The 13,159-nt window shown below is 37.7% G+C and overlaps 1 protein-coding gene across 2 annotated transcripts in view; it reads right to left on the bottom strand.

Moving 5' to 3' along the window:
- The window catches only part of LOC138317861 (uncharacterized), a 47,380-nt gene extending 37,448 nt beyond the window's left edge, over positions 1-9,932 (bottom strand). The window contains exon 1 of one of the 2 annotated variants that reach the window (XM_069259814.1): positions 8,943-9,932. In XM_069259814.1, coding sequence (XP_069115915.1) covers positions 8,943-9,631 — 689 coding nt within the window. In that variant the 5' untranslated portion in view covers positions 9,632-9,932. The remainder of the gene's footprint in view (positions 1-8,942) is intronic. The other variant, XM_069259815.1, reaches the window with a different exon arrangement.
- Between the last annotated feature and the right edge of the window lie 3,227 nt (positions 9,933-13,159).

Below are 13,159 nucleotides of genomic sequence, written 5' to 3' on the forward strand. Positions count from 1 at the left end.
CTTCTAAAGTTACCCAGAACAGGTTCCAAACTAGAGCAGTGAACAGGGAGACGAATTTCAGCTTATTGTCGGGGTCGTGTAGCCTGTAAACGCGTAAAGTATCGCTGACAGCCTTAACTACAAGTTTTGCAAGACAAATTCTAGCAATTGGCAGAGCCGAAAGGCTTGAGACCACTAACTAAAAAGGCAACATTTTTAGTCCAGACACAGGGTTGTTTATGACTGTCCGGCCTGTTGACTGACATTTTATGACATTTGAACCTCTGCTGGTGTTCTAACCATTACCAGCGCCATGCTTGCTTCAATGATTTAATGATATTCCACCAACTGGGCGAAACATATGTTAGACCGTCTTTAAGACGTATGTATACCAGCGTAGGTTCCTTCTGGGAAACTCGATAGTCCGGGTTGGTATTTCTGGTGATAAGGAAATCTTAACTTTAAAATGACACGGTTTACGCTCGACATGGCGGCACGGACACGCCACGTGCTGTGGATTATGACGTCGTCACATTCAATCGATAATCAATACGATAGGTAATGATTTTAGAGATCGATATCGCAGTATCGAATTTCCTCTTCTATCTACCGTCCGACACTAGGTATGGAATGGCTGGTATATTGTATGTAGGGACGTATACAGGGGGTCGAAATGTGAGACTGGTCCACCCGAGGTTTAGTCAATAAGGCGCCAAATGGGGTAATTACCGCATGGCAATAAATTGAAAAAATATTAAGTCTTATAAATAAAACATCCGAAGATTCTGTTTCATTCATACACCCTTTAAACCAAAAATGTGAGGTGGGATGTGAAAATATAAAACAAATGAAATACAATTCAAATGAAGCCAACTACAGAATAAATTCTTGTTTTCAAATTAATTTGAAATACCACATAGCGAAACCTTGTATCCTTTGGCGAGCCCCAAACGTTACCACAGATCAACTAATCATGGCACGTTTGATGTATAAATGTTTGAAGGGGGGGGAGAGGATACCTGCGATATCTGTTGGTGGGGGTTTTAAGCCTGTCAATGGAATTAATGATTCCGTGGGTGGGGATTTTGGACATCGCGTGGTGTATTGATATTTGAACAAGTTTGGTGGAATTATTTTTGAGGATAGTCCTACGCGTTATTTTAACATGAGTAAAACAAAACAACCTCCTTATAGACTACTCACTGCCATTTAAAGATATCATCATACCTGTATGGGGAGATGGAGGGGGGGCTTCAGCATAAGATAAAGTCGTACGTCATAACTACGTAAATATGAAACTAAATTGTTCGATATATCTATACTCCAGCCACATGTAGCGAATTAGTTATGAGTTTACATATATTCGTACGTATGGTTTAGTATAGAATAGTTCAACTCCCTCCATGTATGCCAATATCTTTCCTGTACTCTCAAAAGGCTGCAAGAGATATGTCTTCAGCAATTCCTGTAGTACCTGTACTAAGAATTACTGCTTTGAGATCAGTGATCGGACTATAAGACACATTACTGAGGTCATGGGAACTCCGCAACAAATCCAAGAAATGGGAGTAGAGTCTGAAGGTGCCGACTAAGGTCTAGGGAAAGACAAACTTGAACAAGTCAGTGGTGACTCATTTGCCGAAGCTCTTTTGTACAGGAAAGGGAGAGAACAACCAGGCAGAATGTGTGCAACTCCTTGTTCGGCAAGAAGTACTTCAGTAAAACATCACTGGGATGCAACTACGTCGGGCAAAGTTCCCAGGTAAAGTCATGTGTGTTCGGGGTAGGTGAAATACCGATGTACTCTGTCGGACAGTAGGTGGTCAATAAATGCTAAAACTTGGCTTTATTACAGTAAAGGACAAGAAGTGCCATGCCTAACAGTTATCTGTGAAAACAGCGATGCCCTTGGCAAAGCCAATAGTGAGAAGGTACGGAAATGTTCTCCGCCCATAGACACCAGAAAGGAAAAGTACTTCGTCTCTACTAAGTAATCATGAAAGACGTCATAGTTAAAAGTGATCTTGAGGTGGCTGGGTTCGCAAGAACTCCAATACAGAATTGTACTTTCCAGCGGTTGGAATTTGAAGTACACCAATCAACTTGGTGCAGCTCTTGATGGTACCTGGCTTGCCAGACCAAGAGCCTCATCTTGACACGAGATAGTCACAATCAGTCAAGTCGGGGAATAGTGGGATGGCCCAAATGTCAATGAATATTGTATACTATGGTTCTATCGTCAAAGAAAGCTCATTCCGTGAAGTTTATGCGCTTCACAACGATTTTTAAAATATACCACAATGTCTAGATTATACACTAATAATCAAAAGATCTTTGAGATCTTTGCCTCGTCGTTGATCATTACAACAATAAAAATGGCCAGTAGTGTACAGGGTATGAACCCCACAATAATTAGATTGCTGCTAGAGACGTTACATATATGGAACTATTTAAAGTGAGTGTCACCCTGAGTTTATAAACAACCCGTAGGGATACGGACCACACGGACAACTGCTTGACCACACGGACAATGTACATGGACCACACGGACAACTGCTTGACCACACGGACAATGTACATGGATGTAATGATTGGCCCTCTCAGAGACTCAGACAAGGGACAAAGACGTTTACACACCGGATACCTTACTTAGGTGTCATCAATTTTGTCTACAAATATCATTACTTTTACGTACCGTGTATCTGACATCAATATTGCTTTGTGTTGTTTAAATAACAGTTAGGGTGCCAGGCTTAGGAAGAGGGAAGAACCCGGAGAACGTAGGAAAAAACTATCCACCTACGCCCAACTAAGCTATAATATATTGCCAAGAATATAACGTGTGTTCAATAACAACTATATTTGTTAAGCCGATGTCTTTGGTAATTTCGCAAATACATCTCTGACGGATTATACAGGCGTGGTCAAAACCTGAATTCACGAATCATACTCATAAAATATATAAGTACAAGCAGGTATGCTATCTATTATAAACTAAACTAGTATGTATCTAAAGTTTTAGGTACACATTTTGTTTACATTTGAATTAAATGTACGACAGGTTGTATCAACATTTAAACACAGTTTTATTGACCAAACAGATACCACGTTTATGTAAACAAGACCGTGATAGGTCTATTATTCCCCCACACCTCTACACGACTGACCAATGATCATACGTCAGTTTAGGGGTGCCTTCCTTATATGGTAATGTCCAATAAATTCATGGTCGGAATACCAAGCGTGTCTGGGACAACAATTCATATTTATCTTTAGGTGCTGCAACAGTACACTAAGTTTTGAGTAATACAAATTGTACTGCATGTTGATATAAGCATAAGAAGTTTCATTTCACATTGAAAAGACATTCTTCTTTTTAAATGTACATGCTTTATTGTGAAAACTGTTTTCAACAAAACGATAAATGCTATATCACATATTACACACCATCGTTATTATCAACAAAAAAAACACTTTTCCCCACAAAGTTCCAAATCCAATACTATGCTTACAGCTGTACCATAATAGTTATAATGTCAATACGTTTTCCCCTTTCGAGTTAAGATATAGATACCAATTAACCGTAGCAGTATTGACAAATGATAAGTGTCACAGTGTTTGAAGCTGGACGACGGAATCTATCACTTGTGGTCGGGGATTCTAGCTGATAAATTGGCTAGGAATGATATGGGTACCGCTTTATAAGGCTTTATATATAAACGTTCTATGACTCTCGTGCAGACTTTACTATTGACAAAACTGTTAAATTAGTTAACAAGATAAAGGTAACATTGTTTATAGGAGACAGTAAACTCAGTAAGGTGTGAAGGGACACTTTAATTAAGGACCCCGCATTCCTCAGATAAAGAGATAACAGGTACATATACATTAAATCTATATAGGTATACCCGGTCTAATAGTCTCTCCACTGGATTTAGTTAAATGTACATTACAGCCATATATAGGTACATGACATGTATAAAGTGTATATATATAGTTTACTTACCTTTAAATGCCCTATCTAAGATCCGGGAGATATCCTTTTTCCAATTTAGATGTAATTTTTATGACTTTTTACCGTTATTTTCTACATCCGGGTTTCTAATACACCTTTACATGAACACGAACATTACAGAAACATCGAAACAAAATCCTTAATTTAAAACTGACACAGGCCGGCATGCGTTGTGATTTACATATATAACCTACACCCAAACCGATTGTAATTAACACGAGTACAAACTTATCAAACACATGCCGCGGGAACGAACGAGGCCATTTAAATCGAGCATTCCGGATTGTGGATACAATATACGGTTTTGACTTTTATTGTGTCCATGTATGCGATATCGCCCCTATCAGGCCAGGCTTTGAATACTGTATTTACAGTTTTACGAGACTACATTAATTAGCATTTTAATTGTTATTAAAGTGCACTTATTACTTCGTTCTAAATATAGGACTTAATTAGTTAACCCAAATTTATTACACACCATTGTTATCAAAATTTTTCATTAGAAATATCTTTATCTACAAGGCTGGCTATGTTTATGTTATGGTTGTATACTAACAATGCTTTCTATAATCAGTTTAAACTGTAAGTAAATCGGTAAGTAATTTGAAGGTACATTCCGCCTGCATCAGACGGTGCCCATTCATTAAGATACAACCCTGTCGGTAAGGTTAGGGTATATACAGTACTTATAAGATTAAGAACCGTCAACGACAAAACTTACAACTTTTTTTAGGAATCATTATGAGGTAAAAACGGTATAAAGCTAGTATATTAATAATCCGAAATAAAAGGCCAAAATAAATTCGAAGTAAAATCAAAAACATTTCTATGGCTTTTTAGGAATAAAGTTAATGTATCGTCGCAGTAAGAAATCACGTGGTGGTTTAAAAAGCATCCAAACTTAAAAAAATAAAAATCTGGAATCGAAACCATCTTTTAGGTGGTTGGGCCATGGTGTAGTGATTTCACCTAGCCGACAAGGATTCGATCCCCGAACGGGCGTGACTATATATGTCATCTCACCTGTCCGATTATATGGGTTTTCTCAGGGCAATACGTGTTCCTTTCACTTAAAGAACCCTCATACGCTTTCCTCTGGTCCATCAAGAGAGTGGTTTGTAAAAGATTAAAAAAAGGATAAGGAGGCAGTTCTACTTACACGTTTCCAACCTTATATTGTTCTAACTTTGGTACACCATTATGAGCAAACAAAAGGGGAGTAACTCTGATTCAGCAGAGAGTCAAAGTCTTACAAAGAAGATATATACACTGTATGATGTCAAAGAGAAAATGATTGAAACACAGGCGTTTGGCTCTATAGACATTTTTCTCTAAATATATGTAATACTGTGTCAAGATCTATAACCCGGCCGGCCATATAATACTACCTAAATACCCCATATTATTTTATTATGTTTAAACAAATGAGTTAAGTACATTGACATTTAAGATTATGTTTAATAGAGCTTCGGAAATTAAGGCCTGTGGATGGACGAAGAAAAGACAAAAAAGTTTCCGAAAGGTTCAGACCTATACCAAAAAGGTATGTGTCAATAATTACCATTTTTGAATTCCCTTTTCAGTCAGCAAAGACATTGGTATGTGGTCCAACATTGTATGGCGCTCGCGATCGGATACTGAAGGACTATGCTGCTGACGTCATCAATTGTATAGGATTTACGGTTATTTATCAACATGTGGCACCTGTACCCCAGAGAAGGTAAATCTTATACACTTATATAACACTTTATGGCCGTATGAACCCTTGATACTGGACTCGAGGCTGTAGGAGGTACTCTCCAAACCAATGTTCGAGATTTATAGCTGATTATGTCCCTTACCCTGGCCCATCTGTCGGACAGGTCTATAAATATTGGGGATACTTGAGGACAAGTAGACATACGTACATTATATTGAGTGGGGCACCTGCTAAACTGAACTAACACATTTGGTTTGATCGTCACAACAAAGGGACGTAAACACCAAAGATCTTTTGAGGAATTTAAAGCATTATAACAGAAGTGTGATAAAATTGGACTCTTTTATATGTTAGTATGAGTGGTAAGGATAATATACTTACGGGTATACTTACTGTGTACAATATCAGGAAAAAAAATCCGGCGAGAATATCAATAGAGTTACTTTTCGCATCATCATGAAATATTTTTTTCTTCCAGACCATGAGTTTATCAAAGCATTTCCTACCTAAGCTACATTGAAACATTTCGTTTTTTCAAATTTTGGAATATTAATAATATATTTTTCAATATAAATGTGTATTGAAAAAAAAACTTGACAGGCGAAAATGTCAGCTAAGGTTGAACAAAATATCCGTAAGGGTGATACTGGTGCAGTTTGTGGAATGATGATAGTATTCTTATTTTCTGGTAGAAACCATGTAAGTACTAGTATCTAAGAGTTTCGAATTTATTTCACAATGACACCTAGTCTTATGTGTACCACAAAGTTTGGGCTACATGTAAAATGCAGGAAACCTTTTTAAAATAACCAAGGGCAATAACTCTAGTATCAACTGAAAAATCTACACTAATTTGGTGGTATAAACGGGAATTACTCTAATAATCAAATGTCGGTCCTTAACGTCAAACAAGCAGCACAAACATTAACGATTTTGTTATGCAAGAGCTTCATGTACCTTAACTGTTAAACATGACATATACTGTACTGAAAGGGATTCAAACAACAAGATAAAACTACATTTAAACATCCCACCCAACGACATTTTCCCTGGTCCTAATGTCATTAGATTATGCATATAATTAGTTTGCTAATCGGGAGCATCTTTTAGATAACGAAAAGAGTTGAACATTTCCGACGGATTTTGTATCGATGTTTACATCTATCTTGTTATCATACAAATTAAAATGGACATAATAATTTACCTAATAGAATTGGAGTTATTTTTGTCAAAGAACGCGCGACTCCAGTGGTATCATTTTGTTTAATCACATCTTGAGTATCATGTATATCGATCGTCCTCTGAATTACTGGGGTTATATTGTATAACATTCTATAGATTTAAATAGCATTGTTTACTGTCTATCTGTACATGTATGATATTACAACCAGTACTTATACATCACGATGATTTGACAAAACTGTCCGATGGCAGACAATGTCTATAGCTGTTCAATAAGTACGATTATTAATGTTATTTACTGTAACAGTTGGTATAAAATCATCGTGATGTATTAGTACCGGACAATTGCTCAATACGACAGACTTGCTACAGTTAAAAATGTCGTGTCTCGATGGAACAACAAATAGATTTAGAAAGTACTGATAATCCGAACACTTGCTGCTCCACCTCAAACCATCCGCATTGCGAATTTTTCTGTCTGCGAGATTCTTTCGTTTCATTAGATTTCAGTTCGGATTTTGACTTTTCCATAGGAGTCCGAATTCTCGCGGATACACTCTACATGCATTTCTAGTTTATATATTTCCGGGCTGTAAAAACATTCCTATCACATACGCTTTAACTAAGTTAGTGACATCAGCCTTCTGTTATAGTCAAAAGCCGAGGTGGGAAAGGGCATCCCTGCTTACCTCTACAATATAAGGTATAAAGGCTGTCGAACGACTTATTGCCAATCATAAGCAATGATTTGTAACAAATACTGGTGTGGATAGTGTGAGAGGTAGAAAGCATCCACAGCAAAATCATCTTTATCACAATAAAGAAAGTCGTGTTTTAGGGGGTTAATCTTATTTTCTTAGAAAAAATCTACGGATTTGAAGGAAGGCTCGGCTACCCCGCGAAAGATTTTTTCTTCTATTTTTTCTCTCTATCAAATCAGGAGTAGACAAATTAGCATTTTTCTTTATTACAAAAGTTGCTTACCTTACACCATTACCACCACTGAATTCCGTGGCACTATGTCCTATATGGAATTTTAAAAGTACTGATTGTTCATGTAACAAAGCAAAATAAATTATTGTATACGCACTTTTGTGTTAATTAGACACATATAAACAGGATTATACAACAGTTATTGTTCAAATGATGGGTATCGTTTATGCTCTGTCGGCGGTGGAGCATCTTTAAGAAAATCTTTAAGTTAAAGAAAAATAGTCATTCGCGAAGGAGCCGAGCTTTCCTTCAAATCGATAGATATTTTTAAGGAGAATTTAAAGTTGAGACATTCCATAGAGTCTATTAGGAAAGCTAATAAAACTGGGTCCTACACAGGAGGTAAGCTATGTACACCTTAGTGCATCAATGTCATTTCCCCGTAATCAACGGCATTAACAATCTATCTCGCGTTAAATAACACATATAAATCAGTGATTTAATTCGAACATAACCTGCGATACGCGTTAACTAGTTTTATATCCTTACCGTGACCAAACAAGACCGCAGACATTTAATCCTATTACGGTAATCCTAAACGGATTACGTGTATTCAATGATCTGAAGTACAAATCCAACACTACACAATGGTTAACCATGATCTGTTAAATAAGACACTTTCTGTAATTATGTTTAACAGGGGTTACTATCACTGTTATAACGACATACCCACTGTACAGAGGTATTGGTAGAGTATATGGCTGGAGACATTTAAGAGTCTTTAACCAGATCTGTTAATGTCAGACGACTGTACATCTAGACATTTCCAGATATTGACTTTGAATATCGGGGTTAAACGCGAAAAATCATAAAAAACCAAGTGAAAATTGGCATGCAATGTGTGTGTGCGTGTGACACTGGATAAGAATCTATATATGATATTAAAAAAATTCCTTAACTAATGGCATATGTCTTCAGAGTGGAAATTAATGAATATAGATCCATGAAACTTGTAGTTAAATAATTCAATTTTTGCACATAAAACGAATCTATTTTTTTTTGCGAAATAGTGTATAGTTTGTACAGTTAAGAATATTGTTACCAAATTGTCAGAACAGTGTAATGTATTCCTACCTTCGTCTTTTGCTCAGCTTCTTTTGCCCTGAGACTGATGGCCCTGCTCCATCCTCTACCTGGAGTCTGACATCGTCTTTAGGCTTGCTGTCCTCATCCTCTTCCCTTTCCTCTTCTGTCCTCTCGTCTTTATCCTCTTCTTCGATGTGAGCAAAGATTAACTGTTGAACAGCACGACTCTGTGATCGAATCTGTTCCTCAGAAGGGACAGGAACTTGGTGTAATTCACAGGATCTCGGTTCGTAATTAATGTCATCTGTGTAATCAATATCGGGAATTTCATCTCCAGAACTAGCAGGTAAGTCTGATTTACTTACTTCGACTAATTCCGGCTCCAGAAAATTGTCGTCGGACAATTCTGGATCCGGCAAACCGTCAGAATTTTCCATATCGTAATCATCCGTTTCCTCGCGCCTATTGTTCTCATTATAATATGGAGTTCCGACGCGGGCTTGTCTCAATGTTTCCATGTCGCTATACGCAGCAATATCCTTTATATTTTCCGGACTTTCGGTCGAATTATCAAGAATTTCGTCCAAATTACCCTCTTTGGAATCACAACGATCCGAGCTGCTTCCAATTGGACTGTTACCAAGGTGACGTACACTTGTCGGAGAAGAACAATCCGGGAGTAACTGTTCCGGATGGTTTCCAATATCGCTTCCATTATGCTGATTTGAAATCTCCATGTCGAACCAAAAACAACGTAATTAGCACAACAATGGTCCTCTAGTAACAGACCGATAGTAAGCCACACTCTTTTCAACGATGTTCAACATTTAACAGCAGATAATTGGACCCGACAGAAATATAACTTGGTCCCACATTTGATCAATTGTGTTCTACCCATTTTTCAAAATCCATTAAAAAATCTATAACCCTAATCCGGAAAGCGACTTCTGAAGTCGATTTGTATTTGAGGTCTCTAATTCACGTGTGACTATATTACCTGGTGAGTACTTATTATGACGGGGAGCTTTAACACCTGTAATCTCTATAAGTTACCACTAGGTGCATTATCGCCATAGATCTCCAACACGATACCGTTACAAACATTTACCCTGTATTCTTAATCTCTTCCTTTTTGACAGTTTGGAGCACGTGAACAATATACTTTATATGAAAGCCTAATTAGTAGTCGGGCCGCAGAATGACGTAAATATTTGCATTAACTATATATGGAAATAGGAACAAGTCGATACAAACCTTTATTGTTAGCCCTGGTGTTGACACGAGTATAGAAAGTTACATACTATCGTATCCACCAACAAAACTTGTCGATAGATTCCCGACCGAGAGATATATAAAGAGATGTATAAATAGGCGAGACAAAACCTTGTAGGGAACATGTATACAGGCGATTAAACTTTTACAAATACGTTTAATTACATACATATCAACTGATTAGCAAGAAAACGATGACAACTTTATACAAGTTTATAGCGTTACCTCAACGAAACATACTGTCAAGGACACAGGGGCTCGATTGCGAGAAAATCTTATAAAATAGATATATATAAATATATAAGAGAAGACATATAAGAAGATTCAATCTGCCAGAACCAGAAGAGCTACAAATCGAGTGACTGGAATATATGTAAAGGTAGAAAAGAGCCAATCGAGTTCGGCTATAAGGGACGGCTAGCTCCAAAGCAAACGCTGTTTAAAGCAACATGGCGACCTCTGCTGAATTGTTTGTAAAAGTAATTCTCTAATCCACACAATGAAGTGTTTCTTTTTTTATAATTTATTCTATTCAACGGCGACACATAAAGTCTGCGACAACGCGCAAATTAAAGCATCGTGCTACAATTTTCTTTACTTTTTATATACCACTGTGCTTTGGTAGTTATAGCACAACGAGACACTTATGAAACATTACGCTGTGACGACAATCAGCAAAATGAAAGAAAAAAAAATAGCTTGTCGTCTCTAATGTTATAAGGGTAATTTGATCCTGCCTATATCGATCTCCGTCTAGCATTCAAAGAGATTGTAGTCACGGAAAGATTGTTTTTTTTTCATTATAATTATTCAGTATCAGTGAAGGAATGAACAAATTTCAAATAATAAAATTAAAATTATTAGAACGCATTTACTTCACATCCATCAAATAAGTTATACCAATAGATGACATTAATACTGTTGTTTTTCGGACAACAATAGGTGTAGGTCTGTGAGTGCGGCTGTACCGTATTTTGGTGTTTCTTTTGTGTGTCACACGGCATTAAATGTGAACCAATCGCGGAACATGGGACCCGAATTAATCATCGGCCGTCAAAGTGAAAGGCAAGCTTCTGATGGTATCTTTGTGACATGAACGCGATATAAATGCTATACATAAATCTGTCATTTGACAAACGACGATAGAAAGGTGGACAATAGATCAAATAAGGAGTTTACCTTCAAAACAACATCGATGTGTATAATGCATTTAAAATGTAGCAGTTTTAGAAAGGCCATGACGCTCATTGTTTGAGGTAAAATGAGACTAAGGGGTTTTTCTTCAGAAGAGATGCGTGACATTTAAACGACATCCAAAAAATGAATGCGTGCAGACGTAGTACTATAAAATATGTGAACAATACGATCACAAGCAATAGCGCCCATGAGCAAATGAATTGCGTTCTCACGCAGTAATCCTTCCCCAGCCATCAACTTCATGCAGTCACAAAACTTATTGAATAATACACATACATCACACACTAAGCTCTAACGTGACTTGCCATGCATCATATAGCCATAATATTATATTATGAATATTTTACTTTATTTCCTTGATTTGTTTTAAAATTCTGCAGCACACAAACCATTTCTCTGAAACTGAATATTTTTCTATCTTCAGTTAGTACAACCACCAAGGGATGAAATATTATCGTAACAAATGGCACTATGTACGTCTGTAATTTATTGTAACCGAACGTAATGGGAGGTAACTCTGAGTGATATAAGAATGTCACCAAAGGGGGATAACCCGTACTAACTCTCATAGAATGTCACCAAAGGGGGTAACCTTAACTAACACTCACAGAATGTCACCAAAGGGGATAACCCGTACTAACTCCCACAGAATGTCACCAGGGGGATAACCCGTACTAACTCCCACAGAATGTCACCAATGGGGATACCCCGTACAAACACTCACAGAATGTCAACAAGGGGGAATAACCTTTACCAATACTCACAGAATGTCAACAAGGGGGATAACCCGTATTAACTCCCACAGAATGTCACCAAGGGGCGATCACCCGTACTAACTCTCACAGAATGTCATCAAGGGGGATAACCCGTACAAACTCTCACAGAATGTCAACAAGGGGGATAACCCGTATTAACTCCCACCGAATGTCAGCAAGGGTAATCACCCGAACTAACTCTCACAGAATGTCAACAAGGGGGATAACCCGTATTAACTCCCACCGCGAATGTCAGCAAGGGTAATCACCCGTACAAACTCTCACAGAAGGTCAACAAGGGGGATAACCCGTATTAACTCCCACCGAATGTCAGCAAGGGTAATCACCCGAACTAACTCTCACAGAATGTCAACAAGGGGGATAACCTTTACTAACACTCACAGAATGTCAACAAGGGGGATAACCTTTACTAACAATCACAGAATGTCAACAAGGGGGATAACCTTTACTAACAATAACAGAATGTCAACAAGGGGGATAACCTTTTCTAACACTCACAGATTGTCAACAAGGGGGATAACCCGTACTAACTCTCACAGAATGTCACCAAGGGGGATAACCTTTACTAACACTCACAGAATGTCAACAAGGGGGATAACCCGTACTAACACTCACAGAATGTCACCAAGGGGGATAACCCGTACTAACTTTGAGTGATCACATAATGTGACCAAGGGGGATAACCCCTACTAACTCTGAGTGATCACACAATGTTATCAAGGGGGATAACCCCTACTAACTCTGAGTGACCACAGAATGTTACTAAGGATGATAAACCCTACTTGATCTTTGTGGTAACAGAATGTCACCAAGTGGGATAACCCCTACTACTAACTCTGAGTGATTACAAAAGAGTAAGACTGAAATGACACTTTACTAACTCTGAGTGAAATGTCCCTAAGAGGGATAACCCTTAGTTTAGAGCAATACTAAAACAATTTCCTGTACTCAGCTATTTACACACTACACTGGTTATACACCTGTGACTGAACGTTCTCACTAATAAATAAATAGAACTAG

Source organism: Argopecten irradians, chromosome 3 (genome assembly GCF_041381155.1).
Source record: "Argopecten irradians isolate NY chromosome 3, Ai_NY, whole genome shotgun sequence".
NCBI classification, from domain to species: Eukaryota; Metazoa; Mollusca; class Bivalvia; order Pectinida; family Pectinidae; genus Argopecten; species Argopecten irradians.